Below are 24,278 nucleotides of genomic sequence, written 5' to 3'. Positions count from 1 at the left end.
AATGTCGTCATATGCTTATAACTAATAGGAGCAGAATTAGACCATTCGGCCCATCAAGTCCACTCCGCCATTCATTTGTGGCTGATCTATCTCTCCCTCCCAACCTCATTAGCAAGAATTCATTGTCCTATCTGGGACACATGACAATAAACTCTCTTGACTTGATTCTACTGCCTTCACCCCATAACCGCAGACACCCACAATAATCATTAATCTATCTCTGCCTTAAAGGTATCCACTGACGTGGCCTCCCCAGCCACCTGTAGCAAATAATTCCAAATTTACCCCACTCAGACTAAAGAAATTCCTAATCTCCTTCCTAAAGGAACATCCTTTAATTCTGAGGCTATGACCTCTAGTCCTAGACTCTACCACTAGTGGAAATATCATTTCCACATCCACTCTATCCAAGATTGTGTATGCCAAAGATAGGCCCAAAAAGCTGCAGTAACTCAGCAGGTCAGGCAGCATCTCTGGAGCGAAAGAATGGGTGACCTTTCGTGTCGAGACCCTTCTTCAGCCCCCCCCCCCCAATTCCAGATACCACTAGCCTTTGAGTAAATAATTACCCCCTTGGTCCTCCTTAAACCTTCTCCCTCTTGTTAGGTCCTCTAGTTTTAGACACCCTTGCCATGGATCCTATCTATGCCTCAAATTTATATACTTTGATAATGTCAACTTTCAGCTTTCTATCTAGGCAAACCAATGTTTTCCATGAAGATAATTAGATACTCACTCTCCCCTTATAACACAAGCCTTCCAATTCAAATTGTCTGAGCAAATTCTTCAGCTCATAGTCAAGTGGTTTACTGCAGTATATTGCCTAACTGAACAAACAAGTGGCTTCACAAGGGAGAAAAATAATATTTTGGGGAAGAAAACAATTTGCACACAAAAGAAGATTTATTGTGTTTTCAATATGTTAGCAGTTGTGCATCAGAAATTGTAACAAAGATAATACTCCCATAGCAACCTTTAGTTCTTTTTTGCCATAGAATGGAAAACCTTCTATGAAGTACGCAGTGCATAAAAGTCGATAATTCAGCTACATTTTACAGAAGTTTAGTGTTGAGTTAAAATGTTATATGACTAAAATAGCAGAAATTAATGGCGACGACTAATAGTGACCAAGAGGCCATTGTATATGTGCCCCATATTCTGGCAGTACTGTAAACTAGAACCACAGATCTCACAGAAAATTAAAATCGTTGAACTCATAGAAAGTAAACATCTGTGTACTCTACTGTAATATCTACTTTCACTGCTCAATCTCTGCTGGAAAATTGACATGAAGTAGACCAAAACAGGTCAGCATCGGGAAATTTAAATCAAAGCTTGCACTTACATGTTGATCAAATCAGGTTTCGACACATGGTACTGAGTCCCAGTTATTAAATAAACCTTCAATAACAATTACAGATTTCAGGGAAAGTACAGAAACACATACTGTGCCAAAGCACAAGTTACGACTTAAGCCTGACAAAGCAAGAGAAAAATCAAATTGTTAGTATGCTCTCTAAAATTACATCGTCAATGGCAATTTTTTTTCCCCTCTTGAATTTTTTGGGGTTTAAAATGAGTGAAACAAGCCACAAGCATTTTCGGAGAAAAATACAAAGGAAACAAAAACTCATCTTCACGTATTAAATGTGCAATTGATCAGCCGCTCGTCCTCTTCATCCAAAATATGCTTCCGATTACCTCAAGAGTGTCACACTTCAGGAGTAAAACTGATTCCCCAGACCAAAAACACACAGTAGATTTTGTATATGCAACAAAGGACTAATTTCTAACCTAATAGGCTTGGCAAGAGAGCTTTGGATTTCATGGGTGGTAGCAATTGCAAAAAAGAAAACTGATGAATATGAATATGGTCAATGAAGTGAATGTATGTTTTTTTTTTAAACAGAGAAGGGCCATATGCTGTGAATCACACTGCTCAATTATGGCAAAGAAAAGTATAGGATTATTTTAATGTAATTTAGGTTTAAGGATTTATGTTAGAATTTGAGAAATGAAAAGTTCCATAATTCTCTTCCAGATAAGTTACTGAGTGGAAATGCTAAAAGGAATAAACGTACTTCAAAATCTCTTTAAAAAGTGACATCAATTCCCGTTTTGAAATACTACATTTATGCCCACATTATTTTCAACAACTTTCGGGTCACATTAAAGTTTGTAACAAAAACAAAGGGAAAACACGTAACAATCAGTCAGCATTTTAATGGGTTCTTATGCAGGGTTGTGACTCAAATGTTAGCCACCAAGTCTCTCTTGTTAATGATGGTACCTGAAGAGTATTTAAGCATTTCCTATCGTATATTGGATTTTCTACAACTGCATAACGTTGCATATAAACATTATTTAAAATTATTTCGTTTTTTAAGTGGGCAGGAGATGAGTGATCTTGCACTGTAGATCCCGAAACTGCAATAATCAATTAATCCACATAAAACAGGAACTATAATAGAGTTTAATGATTAACAACTGTTTAAATTAACAAACACCCGACTGGAACTGTCTCCACTCACCAGAAAATAATGTTTCATGGCACGTAATTTGTACTGAAGCACCTCCAAGTGCCCAAAAAATAGATACAACTAAGATGACATTTCATTTACCACTTGGTTGCACACCAGAGCTTGAAAAATTACTGCTTGAAAAGTTGCAAGAATTTCATTGTCCAATCTGGGACACATGACAAGAAACTCTCTTGACTCTTGACAAAGGTAATTTTTAACCAATGGAAGAAAAAAACCAAAAAACTTTCAAGGTCTCCAAATTATATATTACAATTGAAACAATGCATTAGTTCAGATGGTTTCCAAATAAAGCATTTTATAATAATTTTAAGTTTCATTTTTGCAAACAATGCTTTAAAAAAAAGCTGATTTATAACAGGCAATTCCAGAATGCTGGTTGTCCATTGGAAAGAAAACTCTTGGAATCATAATTGATGGTTTAAAAAGATTTTGTGTTTTAAAATAGTTTGGGCAAATCACAAACCACTTTGGCACGTGTAATACATTCCTCTACTTGGATGTAATAAAATTAAAAGTTAGTGCATACTTAAGCAGATGGTTAGGCCTTAGGCCATAGATGAAACCTAGAGGCAAATTAAAAACTGTTCATCTTGGGAAGAGCAGGATATTAATCAGTGGTGTCAATATATATTAAAATGACAACATATGCTGCATTACGATGGGCAAAATTAATTTTCAAAAATACCATTTCCATAACCTGCTTCAATAACATGCAATACAGTTATTTGCATGTGAATTGATCTTGATGAAATTCATTAACCTGAGAAGTTAACTAATTCTCTCTCCACAAATGTTGCCAGTTGAAAATTTCCAGCATTTTGCTTTTATTTGTGAATGAGTTTTATTTTAAACTGTATTTTCATATTTGATGAATTCTCTTCACATGTTACACAATGCAAATATTTCAACTCAAATAAAAACAGCTGACTTCAGATGAGGAAAATGTTCTTCGTGACTTTGTTTTAAAAGATAATATTTATCCTAAAAAGATGCAGGCGCCAACATTTGCCCAGTACAACACTTTGGTAATTCAGTTTGTTACAGCTGATTCTTTATATAGAAACTATCTTGAGGCAAACATATATTTAAAAATAACACTGGAGACCGACCCAAACATGGCAACAAGCCCTGGATTTGTCATTGTAGAAGTTGTGTTAGTCTTAACTAGTTTAAAATTCTGTTGCATAGACCTTGTAATCAGATGGAAGTGCTTCCCACCACCGAGGGCTAACAGAACAATCAGGACTGCCCCTAGAAAAGAAACTGACTGGCACAGAAATAAAGGTATCTATCGATCATCAAAAAATACCACTGAGTTCCTTTCCAATGTTCTTTTCCTGTTCCATATTCCTCCAAAGGAGTACGAAGATACACTCACCTGACAATAGTAAAACTCTAACCATGGATATTTACAATGGACTCCAAAGAAGCAGACCTCAATAATGTTAGGCCCACGTTATTTAAATAATGTAGTATTCCAAAGGCATGTGCAAGGTACATTAGTATGACGGACATCTGCATATGTGGCCTTCAATTTCTTATGGATTAAATGATAACTTTTATAGTTTTTGGTAGCCTTCAATAATTGCATGCATACAAGGTATGTGTTCAAATTCAGGGCTGATAAACAAAGTATTTTCCTTAATGATATTCCAGAATTTGGAAGACAATACTTATTTTAAACAAAGAACAGCACAACAGGTAAATCTTTAAAAAGATGGCACATTAAATTTCTTTTGTGTGTATTTTTTTTTTACTTTCTATTAAGCCCAACCATCACAAATACCAGCTGTAAACATACAAATCCCTCCATATGGCTGTGTTGCATCAACCTTTTCAGAAGGTGCAGGGATAAGGGACCACAATTTCAACCAACAATAATAAGTGTTTTGTTTTTACGCCACATACAACCAGTCTTCACCGTGAAGGAAAAATAGACATGTGTAGGTGAATTGCAAATGTCTACGGGTTACAATAAATAGTCATAATGACATGTTTTGAAAATGCATTCTGTTCTTCTGAGGACAGTCCCCAAACAAGACGGTTTGATTTTACAACACTGCTTGGACACATGGCTCAACAGAAAAAAAAAACACCAGGATCTTCAGATAGCTACAGTGGAAAATATTTGGGAATTTACTGATTGTAGGTTTGTTCCATTTCCAGGTTTATGCTTCAAACTCAAATCCAAGGCCAAGTTTATGACCACCACCATTAATATTCTTGCCATCCAGCAGCGCTGACAGGCTTACTTTAATACCTAAGGAAAAAGATGATCAGTCACATAATACTGAATCGTATGCCTCACATTAAAAAATGTGGTTATTACATGTTCATCTATACAAGTACATTCATAAATCTAAGAGTACTAGTCAGAACTTGGCGTTCTGGTGTCAGTGAATTTGTTAACAGTTGGATAAACCTCAGTATGGTTGCATTCTTATAGCATTAAGTAATATCTCATGTTCTCAATTCATGTACGAGTATAGAGTGTGCAACCAACTGCCTAGGAGACTGGATAAAGGGGATGTTATGCATAGAGTCAAATTATTTGCTGTGTTTAGACGTGAGATACAACATGGAAACAAGCCCTTCAGCCCTGAGTCCATGCCGACCAGTGATTATCGCAAACACTTTACAGAAGCCAATTAACCTACAACCGTGTACGTCTTTGGAATGTGCAAGGAAACCGGAGCAAACACACGCGGTCACATGGAGAACTTATAAATTTTGTGCAGACAGCACCCGTGGTTAGGATAGAACCCGGGTCTCTGGCGCTGCAACGCAGCAACTCTACCGCTGCGCCCACTGTGTCGTTCATATTGTATTTGATCGACACAGAATTTTATAATTTTGAGGAGAATGCATGAATAATAAAAAGAAACCCAGTTGGTGACTCAAAGATTGTGGCAAGCATGTCAAACAAGCTGAAGGAAATGGTAGAGGTCAGTAGAGTTACAAGGAGACACAAACGGCTGGAGTAACTCAGTAGTTAAGGTCATAAAGGAATAGGAGTAGAATTAGGCCTTTCGGCCCATCAAGTCTACTCCACCATTCAATCATGGCTGATCCATCTCTCCCTCCTAACCCCATTCGCCCCACAACCTCCGACACCCGTACTAATCAAGAATCTATCTACCTCTGCCTTAAAAATATCCACTGACTGCTTCCAAAGCCTTCTGTGGTGAAGAATTTCAGATTCACCACACTCCGTCTAAAGAAATTTGTTCTCAGCTCCTTCTTAAAAGAACTTCCTTTAATTCTGAGGCTATGACCTCCAATCCTAGACTCTCCCACTCGTGGAAACATCCTCTCTACATCCACTCTATCCAAGCCTTTCACTATTCTGGATGTTTCAATGAGGTCCCTCCTCATTTTAAACACAGTGAGTGCAGGCCCAGTGCCCACAAACTTTCATCATATGTAAACCCACTCATTCCTGGGATCATTCTTGTAAACCTCTAGACACTCTCCAGAGCCCTCACATCCTTCTTCCGATATGGTGCCTGAAATTTCCCAAATGCGGCCATACCCGCGCTTTATAGAGCCTCAACATTACATCCCTGTTTCTGTATACAAGCTCTCTTGAAATATAAAGAAACATAGAAAATAGGTGCAGGAGTGGTTCCACACTTTGCTATGCAATATTCCACCTGCCACTTCTCTGCTCACTCTCCCAACCTATCCAAGTCCTTCTGCAGAGTCCCTGCTTTCTCTACATCACCTGCTCCCCCCCCAATTTTTTGTATCATCTGCAAACTTTGCCACAAAGCCTTCAATCCCCTCGTCCAAACTATTAATATACAACGTGGAGAGTAGTGGCCCCAACTTGTGCAACTCCACTGGCAGCCACTCAGAAATAACCCCTTTATTGCCACTCTGTCTTCTGCCAAACAGCCAACCTAATATCCATGCCAGTGTCTGCCCTTTGATCCCTCATCTTCCTAAGCAGCAGGTTACGTAGCATTTCTGTCAGATTCTTCTTCAGACTGATTGTAGTGGAGAGGTAAGGGGGAGAAAGCTGGACAAGAGGTGGGGGCAGGACAAAGCTTGGCGTGATACAGGTGAGGGTGGTTTGATTAGCAGATGGCTGGTCAAAGGCTAAAGATACAATTACAGCATTTAAAAGACATTGGAACAAGTATGCGGGGTAGAAAAGGTTTAAAGGACTATGGACCAAATGGAGATGAGACTAATTTAAAACAAAAATTGAAGTTGAGCCTAAGGGTCTATTTCTGTGCTGTATAACTATGACTAAACAAGTTATACAAACAAATTTCAGATCCCAGGTGTAAATGTTGCATGTGGTAACGCCCCAAACAAATGACACCTCGGGTCCATTCTGCCGTTTCATTTCATCAGCCCGAAGGGAGAGAACACAAAATTGGATGCATCGCTAGCATTCAGTACTTCATTCAGTAACTATCAATATAAACTTATGAACATATGAATGGAGTGATGCTGGAATAGAAATCTACAATGGAAATTACATGACGACGATAACAAAATATAGTCCTAGCTTATCGATTTTGCATTGAAATATATTATTTAGATATTTTAACACAATAAGGAATTAGTGTACGATCAAATGCGTCTCACCTGGCTTTAGAGTTTGAGAGTATCCTAGTCCAATGAGACTCGAATTGTTCACTTTAATCTGATTAACAAAGAAAGAACAGTTTCTTTATAAAGCATTTCTCCCAAAAATCACAACCTTTAATGTTTTATGTTTTAATCAGCGCAACATACACTTTGGAATGCAGATACCTTCTCTCGGCCCAAAATTATATACAATCTAACAAGACAAAATAATGAAATATACACTCACCGAGCATGTAGCTTCATCATCAATCTTGTATTTTGCTGCAATTCCGAATCGAGTATTGCTATTCCCAGCTGTCCAAGCGAGGTTGATACCAGTTTCCAGATTGTCACTGATTTTTTGATAAATGGAGCCACCAAATTCCGTACCATCGTTTCTGTAGCAAGGAACATGCATGTCATTTGAAGAAGCACTAAATTTATATTTATATTTTGTATAAAATTGCAGAAGCATTATCACCCATGCCGACCTATTTTTCTCCAATTGCACACTTAGGCAGCCCACTGTATATTAAAAACAAAATTATTAACTAACTCCACGAATGTCACTTTGCAATTCAGCTGAAACTAGGGTTGATTGCAATTTCATTTCAATTTGGAAAGTTATGGATTCAAAACACACCAGAGCTATAAATAAGGAGCAAATTAAAAGTCTGTATAAAGATCAAAATATTTTTTGTACACATTAGTCTGACCCAATGCTACTTTAGTTTTAGAAATACAGCATGGAAACTGGCCCTATGTCACACCAAACCCATGCTGACCATCAATCACCCATTCTAACCAGTTCTATTTATAAGTACAGCATGGGAACAGGCCCTACAGTACGCTGAACCCACGCTAACCACCGATCACTCATTCACACTAGTCCAATGCTATCACACTTTACTGAACGAGGTGTACATTGATGGAAGTACCAGCTTTGAAATGAGATGTAATAATTTGATTTCCGTAAGCATGCGTAAATAACCCTATTTTGAAGGCGTTTTGTCTAAACCAGACAAAGAGGAATTATACATTCCTCCTTGTGGATGAGGAATATATAATTCTGACCTCTGCTGGTCATAAACTGCCTGCCAAATTTCCTACCATGCAGCAGTGAATATCCTTCAAAAGTACTCTTTTGGCAATAAGGCAGCTTCAGATATTCCGAGATCAAAGTCTTACACAAGCACATGCGATTCAACCTTTCATGCCAAAAAAATGCCCAATATCTAGCATTCCATTCATCTGCTCCTCGTGAAGTACAGTCTTTACTCCAGAGAAAACAATCAGTAGGTTCCGAAGCCAAGAAACAGAGGCAGGGTCCACCCAGATACATGTTTTGGTAGCAAATTGTTGTGAATGGTTGACAAAAACTCAAAGTACTTAATCTACTTTGATTAGTTGGTTCAATACACACATTCTAGCCCTGGAAACAGTTCCGAGTCATAACTGTATAATTAAATTGTGCATCAAGGCTTATTTCAGTACCCTTCTCATCCATTATAAATCATATTTGATTATCTTGTATATTAAATACTTAACATTTAATTACAATAATTTTTTTATTTTTTTTTTAAGTTGTCAATACATTATATTTTTAAAGGAACAGGGGTTACTCAGACAGACACAAAGTCAATTCAAATGATTTAATACAGCACCACCTCAAACCAAATGCCTTTATATAAAGACCGGGTCGCCAAAGTACAATTACACACTGTACTGATCGCTACATTAGAAAAAGGTTGTGACAGCATTAGAAAGAGTGCAGAAGGCATTCACTGGGATGTTGCTGGTAAAGAGGAGGGGGGGGGGGGAGGTTACTTACAAAGTGTGGATAGTCTGGATTCATTGTCAGTGGAATGGAGGCTTAGAGGTGACTTTATTAAAGTTTACAAATTTATGAAGGGTGTAGATATTTTGAGTATTTTTCCGAGTATGTGGAGGGGAGAGGGGAGGAGGGGGAGAGCCTAAAATTAGAGGGCACAGGTAAGAAGTAGAAGATTTAGAGGGAAACGGAGAGGAAGATTAGAATCTGGAATGCACTGCCTGAATAGGTGGAGGAAAGAGATTCTTTCACTATGTTTAGACAAGAACCTGAATCACCAAAACACTGAAAGCTACAGATCTAATGTGGTACAGCATTGGTGCAGTACAACAGGTGGCACGGACATCACAGTCTGAAGGGCCTGTTTCTACGATGTACACGTTCAGTCCGATTTTGATGAAGATCGACTCAAAATGCTGGGGTAACTCAGCAGGACAGGCAGCATCTCCAGTGAGAAGGAATGGGTGACGTTTTGGGTCGTGTCCCTTCTTCAGACGGATATGATGATTATGATGAAGCCAACAACCATTAATTCCAATTAACTTCCAAAAGCGAATGGTATGTTAGCTTTCATAGCAAAAGGATTTGAGTATAGGAGCAGGGAGGTTCTACTGCAGTTGTACAGGGTCTTGGTGAGACCACACCTGGAGTATTGCGTACAGTTTTGGTCTCCAAATCTGAGGAAGGACATTATTGCCATAGAGGGAGTGCAGAGAAGGTTCACCAGACTGATTCCTGGGATGTCAGGGCTGCCTTATGAAGAAAGACTGGATAGACTTGGTTTATACTCTCTAGAATTTAGGAGATTGAGAGGGGATCTTATAGAAACTTACAAAATTCTTAAGGGGTTGGACAGGCTAGATGCAGGAAGATTGCTCCTGATGTTGGGGAAGTCCAGGACACACGGGGTCAAAGCTTAAGGATAAGGGGGAAATCCTTTAAAACCGAGATGAGAAGAACTTTTTTCACACAGAGAGTGGTGAATCTCTGGAACTCTCAGCCGCAGAGGGTAGTCGAGGCCAGTTCATTGGTTATATTTAAGAGGGAGTTAGATGTGGCCCTTGTGGCTAAGGGGATCAGAGGGTATGGAGAGAAGGCAGGTACGGGATACTGAGTTGGATGATCAGCCATGATCATATTGAATGGCGGTGCCAGCTCAAAGGGCCGAATGGCCTACTCCTGCACCTAATTTCTATGTTTCTGTTTCTATGTAATTATCCAACATTACACAAGAACATTTAATCCATCAACCGATGCAGGCAAAAGTAGAATTGTGTTATGCTTATGTCAAAATATTATTTTCTTCAAAAATAATTTACAAAAGAAAATGTTGACAGATATCTCTACAGAAACACAGTAGACGAGTACCTACACATTTGTATGGAGCTGGAAGTCTTCTGCCTTGTATCCCACAGCAAAGTTACTCTGGGAGACTCTGGATTTTGTAGTTTCAAAGGTCATTTGATAACCTGCAAGCCATCCTTCAAACCCAACCACGACGGCTCCACGTATAGCTGGGCCAGCAACGTCAAAATCGACGTCGACTCCCAAATTGACGTGCTCCCTCTTGTAACCAGACTTAATTTTTCCACTTTTCTTCCTATTTTTAGGAAAATAACAAAACATAAAATAAACTGGAACTAATTCCATCATTACATTCTAAACCTTAGGTTCATCAATTATTTTAACTATATAATTAAAACAATAAGTTGAGTTTTCTCCCATCAGACTTCGTTACCAATGAATGGGCCAATAATTTTAAAACCATAAAATCAGTACAGAATCTTCAATGTTGGCTGCAGGGGGGGGCGTCCTAGGGACACAAAGACAGTCGGTCGAGGAGATGAACTTCAGTTTGCTGGCCAAGCTGGTCGAGGGAGACAGAGGACGGTCTGCAGCAGCCTGGAGCTTACCTGGATCGGAGGCGTCCCATCCATCGAGTACATTGGCTGGAGTTTGGACTTTTACTTTTAGTAAACGACGCCAAAATATGGCGATACATGCACTTGTGAGCTATGCAACAGTGCAGTGCATGCGTGACAATAAAGTACCATTGAGCCATGCTCAATCCACTACCAAATCTTAAAATGACACGACGACACAAAGAGCTGGAGTAACTCAGCGGGACAGGCAGCATCTCTGGAGAGAAGGAATGGGTGACGTTTCGGGTCGAGACTCTGAAGCTTTGTCTATCTTTGGTTTAAACCAGCATCTGTAGCTCCTTCATACATATTTAAAATGACTAGATGTGGGACTCATGGACAAGCCAAAAGTCTCATTTTAGAAAGGTGATATTTCTATGAGCAGTTTTTTTGGGGGGGGGTTTTTAATGGTCTCTGGTGTTCATGTAACTTTGATCTACAAGTTGTACAATATCATTGGCACCACTCAAGAAGATAACTAACTAATTGCTCAATGTACTATAAATGGTTTGAAAAAGCAAATGTAAAAAATCAAGTGTCTCCCTTTTCATGAAAGTTACATGAAGATTAAAATAACATTGTTCACAATATTTTGTCGTTGCATATATATATATTTTTTAAACTCACCCTGTATTTGGTGCAAACGAAGAGTCAAATCCAATCTTCAGCCCATGCAGAAGCTAAACAGAAACAAATGTGCAGTTTGTATTTTGGTTTAAAAAAAGACAGAATAAACATTATATTTGTGGGTTTTTTTAAAACCTATTTACCTGATCTTCAATGGTAATTTCCGTTCCCAAAACATTATCGGTGTTCCATTTTTCTGTGAATGTCAGTCCATAATCCACCCACTTGTATTTTGTTTCCAGGCTGCCAGCAACTTTGGCAGTATCCATATTAGCAGACCCAGCACTTGTGAATTCCTATAATACGAAGCAAGATATTTAGTCTGCAAGAAACGTCATGTATTAAATACCCAATATTTCAAAATATTTCGCATTTTTGACATAAGAGATTGGACAAAGTAGTGCCTTAATTACAGTCAAGATTGATATGATTCTTATTTCATAAAAGCACTTTAGACAACTACGAGATGCAGCAAAACTCATTTTACCTTCCCCCAATCTTAAGAGTACCAATGTCATTTGCAGTACCCTTTCTGAAACTCCAGGTTTTATCCACACAACTTTCACGGCAAATTTTTATGCTTTTGTGGCTTTTAAAATTTCGCCCAAGACTGAGAATATTTTGATGATTTATGTTAGTCATCATGTATATCGCAAAGCAGGCTTGAAAGTTTGTTGAATACTTCTCAACATATGGTAGCGGATTCTAGAGCACACAGATTTGAGGTGAGAGTTCTAAGAGGGGCCTTTTTCCAAGGCAACTTTTAACAGCGGCCCTTCAACAGAGGGCAACTTTTTCACTCAAAGAGTAGTCCGTATCTGGAATGAATTGCCAGAAACCACCATTGAAGCTGGTGTAATTATGACATAAATGATGCTTGGCAGATATATGGATAGGAAGTGTTAAGAGGGTATGGGTCAAATAGGACTAGCCCCCTGGTCGGCATAAAAAAGATGGGTCGAAGAGTTCTGGCAATGGTGCTAATAAAGGATGATTGCAAGTCCGACTAGTTGCTAGATCACGTGACAGTGCTCCCAATTTAGACACCAGTCCAGAGACTTGTGCAAAAGACATTACAAGGTCAAATGGGCTGGGAGCAACTTCGCCATGCCCGAATCCACTGTCTGAGGTGTTGGGTTTTATACCTGTCCTGCTACAGAAGCAGCTATAATGGACCTGAATGGTTCACCACCACTGATGCGAGTCAGCACATTAAGGTTAGTCTAGCTGATCGATTATTGAATGAAATGGATTTGACACACCTGTAGTTTCATGGTCATCATTACTAAAACCAGTTATTTTTAATTGCATTTAGCATGAAGGCAGGCATAAGAGGACAATTTTAATTTCCTAGCATTACAGAAAATATGCTTATATGGAAGGTTAGGCAACATCTGTTTCTCTCTCCACTAATCATGCCAATACTATTTCCCAAAAATTCAAAATGTTATTAATCAATGATGACTCAGGCACAGTGGAAAATATTTTTTCCACTCTCCTCTTTGGCCAATAAGTGGATAACTGCCTTCATCTTGCAAGCTAAAACTGTGTTGTTAAATAAAACACAGCTTTGTACTATGTATTACAAAGACACCCGAAACATTATTATGCATTACCTCAAGAACCAAGCAAGCTCTACGTTAACCTTTCTCCTAATAGCACTTACCAATCCATTTTCTGACTTTGTTTTTAAGTCCAGCTTTATTAAACCGAATCCTACCAAGAGAACAAAGACGCTCAGTTATGTTCCTGATGTACAACCTTGTTTAACTTGGTCACCCACTTAAATGCCGTACATTTAATAATAAAAATAATCAAAGTATATTAAATTAACAATCATACACTTTAACTAATAGCTCATCACCGACAGGTTTGTAACATTGCCACAAAATGTGCAGGTATTTATTTTAAACTAGTGTCCACAAAAACAATTTCTGTGCTTATGTTACCTCCTGATCCACCCCCACTCCTTCAAACAAAAGAATCTACCAAACTAATACACACCTCAGTATGCTGCTAAAAACTCAGCAACACACAGCAAATCCCACATTATAATAATCCACATGCAAACATTGCTAGTGTCTGCCAAAAAGTAAATATTTGAATTTCTTACCATAGCCTTTGGTGAACACATCTCTGGCTGCTTTCCCAAGATCTGCATAAGTTGGTGGAACTGCCATTTTATCTGGTGAAGAAACACATTGGTGTTCATCTCAATTACCATAGCTCAACAAATGGTTTATGCCCTTTTAAACCAGGCCTTCAAATTGTTGTTAACTTACTAACAACTGTCTTTTACAATTGGCCATCAACCAGAATTTTAACATGAAATGACATTTTCTGCTATCAAATACAGGAATCAAACGCCTGCCATAACCATTAAAAGATGATTAACCCTAAGATTTCATACAATGTTTCTAACTAACATCATTATATTTTTTATTTGTAAACTGATGAAGAGACCGTTCCCATTGTTGATAGGCAAGTGTATCATATAACCTTATACATACCTTTTGTTAACAATCAATTTCTCACGATTGTTACTGAATCATTGCGCATTAACTTGTTCAATAATCACGTGACCAATTTATATTATGCATTTTTCCCCACAAAGTGTTTACGATTTGACTATCAGCAGAGTGGGAGCAATGTCTACGTGTGAAAAAGCTGTCCCACGTGTTCCTATTAAATCTCTCCCCTCACACCTTAAACCCATTACCCCATGTTCTCAATTCCCCTACCCTGGACAAAAGACTCCATGCATTCATCCTATCTATTCCCCTCATGATCGTATACCCCTCTATAAGATCACCCTCAGCCTCCTGCGCTCCAAGAAATAAAGTTCTAGCTTGCTTAAACTCTCTCTGTAGCTCAGGCACTTAAGTCCTGGCAACATTTTTGTAAATCTACTCTGCACTCTCTCCAGCTTAACAACATCCTTCCTATATCAGGGTGACCAAAACTGAACACGATACTCCAAATGTGGCTTCATCAATGTCTAGCACAACCATAACAAAACATCCCTTCTATAATCAATTTGCTGGCTGAAGGACAATTTATCAGAAGTCTTCTTGACTACTATCTAACTGAAACCTTCAAGGAACAACGTACCTGTACTCCTAGATCCCTCTGCTTTACAACACTCCCCAGGGCCCTGGTCTGGTTGGACTTCCCATAACACAACACCTCACGCTTATCTGCATTAAACTCCATAAGCCATTCCTCGACCTACTTGCCCAGCTGATCAAGATCCTCCTGCAATTTTTAATAAACATCGTCCCTATCTATGACACTACCCACCAGAGTCATCTGCAAACTTACTAATCATGCTTTCTACATTCCCATCCAAATCATCAATATAAACCACAACACCAATGGGCCCAGCCATCCCTGAGGCACATCACAAGCTCATCTTAAATATTAGCCACCCTCCAGTCTTTCGGCACCTCACCCATGACTAATGATTCATTTACCTCAGCTGGGGCATCTGCAATTTCTCTAGGTCCTCGTAGTGTCCTCTGATATATCCGATTAGGCCTGGGAGATTTATCTCCCTTCATACACCTTAGGACATTTAGTATCTCTTTGACTGTAATGCGGACGTTCTTCGACGTCTACATTAGCTGTCCCAGGTACCCCAGTCTTCCTGTCTTTCTCCACGGTAAAAAGAGGGAATAAATACTCATTGAAGACCTTGGCCATCTCCTGTGGCTCCACTCAAGATTTGACCATTTTACTTTCTATGGGGCCCCATTCTCCCTCTAGTTACTTGTCTTTCCTTAATGTACATCAAATCTCTTTGGATTTTCCCTAATATTATCTGCCAGACATATTTCCTGCCCCCTTCTAGCCCTCTAATTCCCTTCTCAAGTATGCTCCTCAGTGCCCACAAATCCTCCTGCATCCCAGCTGCCTGTCCCATGCCTCCTTTTTCCTGAGCCTCAATTTCTCTCATCATTCAAGCTTCCTTACTCCCAATTACCTTGCCCTTCACTATAACAGGAACATGCATGGCTGCAGGCCCAGTCACATTATGTATAAGAGAATACTACCTACAATGGAGAAATTGAGGAAATATATATAAAATTCTTCATTTGCATGTCCTGACCTCGTCATCTCACTTTAAGGCACTCTGGACATTCCTTTGCCCACAAAAAACGTACTCAATTAACTTTAGCAGGTTCCCTGTCTATTACCATCAAAGTTGGCCTTACCCCTATTCATAATTTTAACTTGTGCACCTACCCTGCCTTTATCCATAACTATTTTAACGCTAATAGAACTGTGGCCGCTGGTCCCAAAAGGCTTGCCCATTGACATATGTCACTTGACCTATCCAATTTCCTAAGAGTAGATCAAGCTTTGCCCTCTCCCTTGTAGGACCCTCTACGTATTGCCTGTACACGAGTACAATCAAGCCATTACACAAGTATATATATACACATGGTATTGTAGAGAAAAATCATGTTAGGGTGCATGAACTTGTAAGGAAAACACTGGATATAAATTGATCCATCAAAAATCTAGGGGCTAAGTTAAATCAAGCAACTGACATGGCAGGGGAGTATTTTGCATTATAAAACTACTAAGCGACTCAGGGTAAATCTTGGCAGCTTTAAATAAAACTATGAAGAAATCCAATCAATCCACGTAAAAGGGTGAAAACAGAGTGAGCTGTGCCATTGTAGTCAAAATTAAAAGCACTGCAAGATTGTTTAAGCACAAACGTTTTACAATGTTGCTGCCATACGAGAAATTATATAATTCCTGTCCTCTTTATACCAACTGTAGTATTTTAGTTGCTGTTAACTGTTGCATTATGAAGTTTCAGTAAACTTCAAGAGTCCTGAGCTATGCTGCTCTCGAAGTCTTGGCTACTCATGCAAGAGACTGCTACTTACAATGAAGAAACTGGAGCAATATACATAACTCTCTTCATTTGGCCTAGGGGTAACAAAGCGATCTTCAAAATCCTACTGTGATATTAGTTTAAAATCAGAAACTTGGTCTACGAGTCCCTCCTTTATAATGCCAATGCCATGACTGAACATTGCATTTACTCGGTTTCATATCTTCCATTTCCTTCAAGGTCTTTCCAAGGTTACTCATATTTCTAGGGTGTAACCATTGTCATTAAATGGAAGCATGCAGCAGAATAAAATAATCACCCTGCATATGGGTGCAAACCAGTTAATAAACCAGTTAGCAGGTAATTTCATTATAGTTTTAAACTCAGATTACAACAATTGGAAAAATATATTTCAAACGTGAATCACCATATACTGAATCATCAAATAGATGATTCAGATAGATTGAGTAGATGAAATAGATAGATTAAATTAAACCTTTTTAAAAACCTAAATCTTTCTTTCATGGCGTTCTACTTTAACTCTGCAGATAATTCTTCAGGAAAATATTTTTTTCTAAATGTCATTGACATTGCCAGCACTTGTTACTTGTCCATTAGGTACACTGACTGCTTCAACAAATGAGTAACAGACCCTCCCTGTGAAAGTCTTTTTTTCCTGGGAGGCCAAAATACGTGTACCAGTATCAGTTAAGTATGGAGCTAGAATCAGAGTCGTACAACACAGAATTACATTAGGCCCACATCCTTCTAAACCGTTCCTATCTATGGAACTGCCCACATGACTTTTAAATACTGTTTATACCTGCCTCAACTACCCCTTCTGTCAGCTCGTTCCATACACCCACCACCCTCTGTGTGAAGTCCCACTCTGTGTCATTGAAACATATAAGATTGTTACGGGTTTGGACATGCTAGAGGCAGGAAACATGTTCCCGATGTTGGGGGAGTCCAGAACCAGGGGCCACAGTTTAAGAATAAGGGGTAAGCCATTTAGAACGGAGACGAGGAAACACTTTTTCTCACAGAGAGTTGTGAGTCTGTGGAATTCTCTGCCAGAGGGCGTTGGAGGCAGGTTCTCTGGATGCTTTCAAGAGAGAGCTAGATAGGGCTCTTAAAATTAGCAGAGGCAGGGGATATGGGGAGAAGGCAGGAACGGGGTACTGATTTGGATGATCAGCTATGATCACATTGAATGGCGGTGCTGGCTCGAATGGCCGAATGTCCTGCACCTGCACCTATTGTCTATTGTGTGTGACAATTCTGATCTCAGAGTAGGAAATCCACAACAAAATCGCAAAAGAAATGCATTTTCAAATATGAACAATTAAACAAATATATACACAATATTTAGTGGGACATTAGATTTCATTAAAAAAAAATCTTACAGTATTAAACAATATATTTTTATAATTATGTAATATAAAATATTTATATTATAAATATATAGGTTTTAAAATGTATTCATGGGTTACAAATGCTAGCTATCTGTTGGACATCTAGCTATTGTACATCCCCAATAGCCCTCCAGTTGATTGTGGTCCAACTTGAATGACTGCATCTTTTTAAGGATGAAGGTACTCCAAGGTGTTGTTGTGAGAGCATTGCAGGATCCACACCAATGAGCAGTAGTCCAATGTTGGATACTGTGCAACTCGTAGGTGAAATTGCAGACAGATCATAGGCAGTGCAGTTTCCATATTCTTGATGCTTTTATTCATCCTGGTGGCAGCAGCCTCAAGTTTTAGAAGGTTGACAAGAAGGCTGCCAGTGTCGATGTGGCACATATTGTCATCATGCTGCACCAATGTTGGATGGGGACATTTAGATGATGCCGTGCAAAACAGTAGGTTGTTTTATTTGGATTATTGAGGGTTGTTAGAGCTGCATTCATAAAGTATTTCAGCATACTCCTAATTGTTAGTACATTAAAGATGATGGAAAGACTTGAGAGATGGGAAATGAGTAAAACGTCACAGAATACACATTATCAGTAATATTTAAGAGGTGGCAAATTTATGCAGCCGATTCAATTAATGTCTTGGTCAATAATGACCACCCTACCTCTGACCACTAAGATCTTGTTTGGGTCAGAGTATGGGTGTGGGGAATGTGGATTCAGAGATGGTAATTAAGTTGAATATTAAAAACCAAAGGCCAAACAGAAACACCAATCAAACTCATTACTGTAGGCTACCATAAAAATGTCAAAACTGTAATTAATCTTTCACATTGATGGACACTCTTTATTTGAATTCTGAAAGAGGTTTGTTGCATTGGTATTATTAACTGATAGGAGACTTCCAAATCAAATCTAAGCTAATTTTCACTGCTTCAGGGCTATGGCCAATGGAGATCCTGGGATTCAGACTTCAACAGCATTAAAGGCAGGAGTGAAGCCAGATTTCCCTGATCTTAAATTCTTATGTTTCAGTCATCATCTTAATTCCAACACAAATTATCAAGGGCATTTTTTGAAATCTCCATATTACTAGCATTTGTCTCGAATCCTAATCATTGTCCAAGCTTTTCAGCTCAAATTCTCCAAAATCCTATTCCGCATCTCCACAAAATACTACTCATCCAAAATAAAATTCAGTTTACATTCTCATTTACACTGTAAACAACTTTCTTATCCTAACATCCCCAGCTCTTTAGAACCCATTCAAGATGTTTTATTCTTCCCTTCAACTCTTGACCGTTGCTTTGCCTCATCAAATCATAGCCACATATTGTTGTACAGACTCTCCACATATATCATCTATTTGACCCCCTTTATCAAGGCCCAAGGCTTTGGCAATTGTGTTCATATCATCTGTCCCTCTCACAATCCAGAATGGACACATTGTTCTGAACATTTGGATCAAAAGATCTCATTTAGACCAATCCATTCAGCAAAATTGCTCTTGCCTCTCAAAGACCAACCCAACCCGCCCTGCCCAAGTTTTCTACCTGAAAATAATTTTAGGAACTCTCTTAAATTGAAAACTGAAGGCAGATGACATTACTGAAATTCAAATTCATAACAAAAGTCCACAAAATGCAAGATTAGCATAAACAGAACAGTATTACCGAACATCATTAGCCAAATGTAAGCTTTGCGTGATTAACTAATAAATTGGTGATCTTCTGAGCATAAATCTCATACACAAAATGTACTATTTTAGAAATCTTTAAATACTTGACTAAAGTTTTACATACACAATGTAAACCAACACACCCTATTCACCAGTATGTAATAATTACAGCTCCGGGCATTTAGAAAACTGATAGCAAACTAGCACAATCAATTATTTATTCATCAGTGACAATTGTAAATTTCACTGGCCAGCACAAGAGGGATCCTCCCATGTAAATAATGTCCCTTGATTAGTTCTAGGTTTGATTGGTAATGTTGCAAAATATGACATGCAACTTTGGGTGTTTTTTGGATTGTGAAATTGATTTGTTAGTCAGCAGATTTACCATAGTCATATGTCCAATGAGCCAATCATTTGTTTCTATTCCCAAAATGTTTATTTTAACCCCATTTGAGCAAAATGAAGGAATGGTCTTATACTTTTGTACTCCCTCAATGTAGCGTGGCCATGAGATATATAAAAACAAATATAGAGTACCTGTTTTTTCCCTTCATCCAATCCTTTCATAATATAGTTTCACATTCTCCTTGCATTAGTCCAAAAGACTAGGAAATATCTTAACTATATAACGAGAATGTATTTCCTAATCCCATTGAGGTTCCTTCTATTTGCAATTAGACATTTTGTGCCAAGTCCCAATAAATCTTCAGCATTAGACTTTAATCAATATAAAAAAGGGGTGGGAGATTGCAACCTTCACGAGGTCTAACCTGTTTCGACGAATGCAATCAACCTGGCGTGCACAAACAGAAGATCAAACAGAACAAGTTGTCTTGCAACTTTAGGCTGTGCATGCCATACACAAGAAGAAGAATATAAAAATGAAGTAGAACTTTATGATTTTCTATTCATTTTCCATCTATTGGATTAACCCTTTGGTACAGTGTCTATTGTTACCGAGTGTTTAATATATTAGTGCTCACTTTTATTTTGAGACAATTGTAAATAATTGTTCTCATGATCTCACCTATTTAGTTATGGAATGACATCTATCATCCTGTCCACATTCTTAAATTTGCATAGCAATTCAGAATTGTGTCCTAGCAACAGATATAATTGATTACATTGAAGGTAGACACATTATTTGACAATTTTAATCTCTCTATTGCCTTGTTTTCCACCAGTGTACATAGAGCCTTTATTCTACTCCAGAAGTGTGTGCATGCAATCTTTGCTTAAAAATTGATGCAATCTTGGGTATGCTTCTCCCAGATGAGGCATTAAACCAAGGCTCTGGGAGGCGTCAAATATTCCATTGCATCTTTAAACACCAGTGTACAGCAGGTGATAATTCTAACCCAAAAACCATCTGCCTGAACTTTCCACTGACTTAAAGTAGAAATAAAATGGTTTCAGAGGGGAAAAATCAAGAATGTCTCTGAGAAAAAAAGTTAAGTTGCACATGAAATATATTGGTATTGTTTTAAACCCTCAAAATGTTACTACAATACCCTGCTTTTTTAGAATAGCCCTGGACTAATAATCCAAAGAGAAAACATTCAAATAATACTAATAATAAGCAAAAATGGAAACACAAAGTTCTAGAGCAACCCAGGCAGCATCTCTGGAGAGGGAGAGCATGGCTAGTTTATGTTGTGTGTCGAAACCAGACCTTTCTTAATACTTTAAGCAGTTTGAGAGCATAATTTTAGATAGATCTTATTAAAGCGTTACTGGTTCAAGTCATGTCTTTTACTGAAACAAAATCTGCTGCTTTTATATAATTAACTCAAGACCCACGTGGACATGTTTGCTATCTCTTTAAACTGGCTTAGCAAGTTCTTCAGTTGAAACAAAATGCGTTCAAAAAGACACATGATTACGTTCAGGGCAACTGAGAAATAACTGTCAACCTAGTCAGGAACAGTCACACTCAAGAATTGAAAACAAAACTAGATATCACAATATTGTCAGGCAGTGCTTGACCAAAACTATTCTTCACCAATATAGATGTCACTCATAATACTAACACAAGGTGATATTATTCTGCAGGTGAAAAAACTACTTATGACATGGCAACAAGCAGAGCACATGTAATCAAAACTATATAGATTTCAAATAGCACCACAATGTCTTACACTGGTTTATAAATTATAGGGTCAGAATTAGGCCATTTGATCGTCTACGTCTCCATTCAATCAAGGCTGATCTGTCTTTCTCCCTCAACCCCATTCTCCTCTGCTGTCTTCTCCCCGTAACACTGGACACCCTTGCTAATCAAGAATCTGCCAATCTCTGCCTTAAAAATATCCATTGACCTTGCTCCCTCAACCAGCTGTGGCAATGAGTTCCAGATTCACCAGCCTCTGACTAAAGAAATTCCTCCTCGTCTCCTTACTAATCCAGTTTTACAACAGGGCAAACATATTGGAGAACAAATGCACAAAATTGACTTTTTAAATATAGTTTATTATTATCACATGTACAGAGGTGCAGTGAAAAGCGTTTTTGTTGCGTGCTATTCAGTCAGTGAATGGACTACGTACAATAGTCATGAATAATGATTTTATATGGGCACTGAACCAGCAAACCATTATCTGCCTAACTTAATCAATCTCCTAAATTGTTGAACATGGAACATCCCAACATTACTTATAAAAGGAATGCAGGTTTCACTTTCTAATTTTTAGTTTTAGAGATACAGCGTGGCAACAGGTACTACAGCCCACCAAGCCCCATCAATCAATATGATTAAGGTAGGATAAGCATACAAGGTAGTCCCGTCAAATGCTGCCTGATCTGCCGAGTTACTCCAGCACTTTGAGTGTTTTGCTCAAGATCCCAGTTATTGCAGCTCCTTGTATCTCTACGAACAGGTGTTTGATGGTCAGAGTGACTCAGTAGGCCTAAGCTGCTGCTTCTGTGCCGCCTCTTTCTTTGGAATTCTAACTGTAGTAGAATGGTCAGAGTACTCTCAATTCACATGCAAATTAATGTACACTGGGCAAAATAAAATGTTGCATTTACAAAGTAAACCTTCATGATTCAGAAAAAAACCTGAAAACCTCAACCGCTAACATTGCAAATATCATACATCTAGGGAGCCATCTGCCCATTCCAAACTGAAATAACTTTACATGATCTTCAAGGTCAAAAAGAACAAGATCAAAAGTGCATTTTAAATTGTTAAAACTCAAAAAAGGCAAGGACATGTGTCCCACAAACTGGACAATAATAACAACCACAATGTTACAAAACCATTGAGTCGTGATATAATAGAATAGCTGTCGTTGCCCCGACTAAAGATCATAAGACATTGAATTAGCCCGTTCAGCCCATTGAGCGTACTCCACCCTCAACCCCATTCTCCTACCTTCTCCCCATAACCTTTCACGCACTTCCTCGTCAATAACCTATCAATCTCCACTTTAAGAATACCCAGTGACTTGGCCTCCATCAACTATGCATTTACTCTAGAGATGCTCTCTGACCCATTCTGTTACTCCAACATTTTGTCCCTATCTTAATATCACTTACCATCTTTGTGGTATAAACCAGCATCTGCAGTCCTTCCATCACCTATGCATTTACCCCAGAAATAACGCTTAACCCACTGAGTTACTCAAATATTTTGTTGTTTATTCTTAGCATAAACCAGCTCATTTTTATTACCTGATGACTTGATCTCCACCGCCGTCTGGGGCAATGAATTTCATAGGTGCACCAACCCTCTGGCTAAATAAATTTCTCCTCCTCTCCATTCTAAGGGTACGTCCTTTTATTCTTGATGAGGCTATGCCCTCTAGACCTGGACTCTCCCACTAGTGGAAACATGCTCTCAGAATCCATTCTATCCAGGCACTTTCATTAATTGGTAAGTTTCAATGAGATCCTCTCTCCCTCCACTCTTTACCCTTGTAAACCCCTCCCCTCCACCCTTTACCCTTGTAAACTCCAGCGAGCACAGGCCTAGAGCCTCCAAACGCTGACCACACGCCCGCCACCTCCACAGCAGAAAGGTCACACACACACACATACAGGACGGCAGCCGCCATGCTACCGACTGCAGTGCCTTGTGTCTAGTCTCCATGCTGTCGAGCCCAGCGGCCCACAAACTCTGCTGCGAGGATGTGTTAGTGTGTGTGTGTGTGGGGAGAGGGTCTGTCTGCAACCCTTGCTGCTCGCTGGCCCGGGGGCGCCGAGGGGTTGAGATGAGGGAGGTAGGGAAGGGATTAGACTAGTCAGCGAGAGATCAGACACGTTGTCTCCTCCCTTTTACTCATGGCCCCGGCCTCAGGAGGAAGAGAGAAATAGAGAGAGAAAAAATAAATTCACGGCGAATCTCTTCCCTTCCCTCACAGGGGGGGGGGGGGAAGTCGTCAAGTTTAAATAAAAATGCTCGTGTGTCTGAGGCACGGATACGTACCGGCTGCTGTTGAGGAGGAGGCGGCGGCGGCGGCGGCGAGACGAGCGGCTGCGGGGAGTGAGCGGACGGCGACCTCCCTCCCACCGACTGAGCGACTGCGCATGCGCGGCCTGTCCGCGGGAGCGAGCAAACGAGGGGGGCGCATGCGCGGCCTGTCCTCCGCGGGAGCAAGCAAGCGATCGTGCGCATGCGCGGCCTGTCCTCCGCGGGAGCGAGCGATCGTGCGCGTTCCCGACCGACCGGCGGCCGCGGCGGTGACGCCTGCGCAATCGCCCCTCCCCCTGTGTGGGGGGGCAATGACGTGCCTGCAGAGAGATACAGCTGCAAGAACGTGTAGCAATCAATAAAGGGCTATAGGCCCATTGCGAGTTTATGTACAGGGACATATCTATCCATGCACT

The 24,278-nt window shown here is 39.4% G+C and overlaps 1 protein-coding gene across 1 annotated transcript; it reads right to left on the bottom strand.

The window, feature by feature from the left end:
• Positions 1 to 2,099: 2,099 nt before the first annotated feature.
• Positions 2,100 to 24,031, bottom strand: LOC129701805 (voltage-dependent anion-selective channel protein 1-like). The gene is made up of 9 exons (XM_055643256.1): positions 23,878 to 24,031; positions 13,618 to 13,689; positions 13,171 to 13,220; positions 11,648 to 11,800; positions 11,505 to 11,557; positions 10,328 to 10,555; positions 7,372 to 7,522; positions 7,143 to 7,200; positions 2,100 to 4,803 (listed from the first exon to the last, which is right to left on the bottom strand). The coding sequence occupies exons 1-9, from the start codon at positions 24,020 to 24,022 to the stop codon at positions 4,712 to 4,714; spliced, it is 1,002 nt and encodes a 333-aa protein (XP_055499231.1). The 5' UTR covers positions 24,023 to 24,031; the 3' UTR covers positions 2,100 to 4,711.
• Between the last annotated feature and the right edge of the window lie 247 nt (positions 24,032 to 24,278).

This window comes from Leucoraja erinacea, chromosome 11, assembly GCF_028641065.1.
Source record: "Leucoraja erinacea ecotype New England chromosome 11, Leri_hhj_1, whole genome shotgun sequence".
NCBI classification, from domain to species: domain Eukaryota; kingdom Metazoa; phylum Chordata; class Chondrichthyes; order Rajiformes; family Rajidae; genus Leucoraja; species Leucoraja erinaceus.
This window is presented reverse-complemented; position numbering and strand designations above follow the sequence as displayed.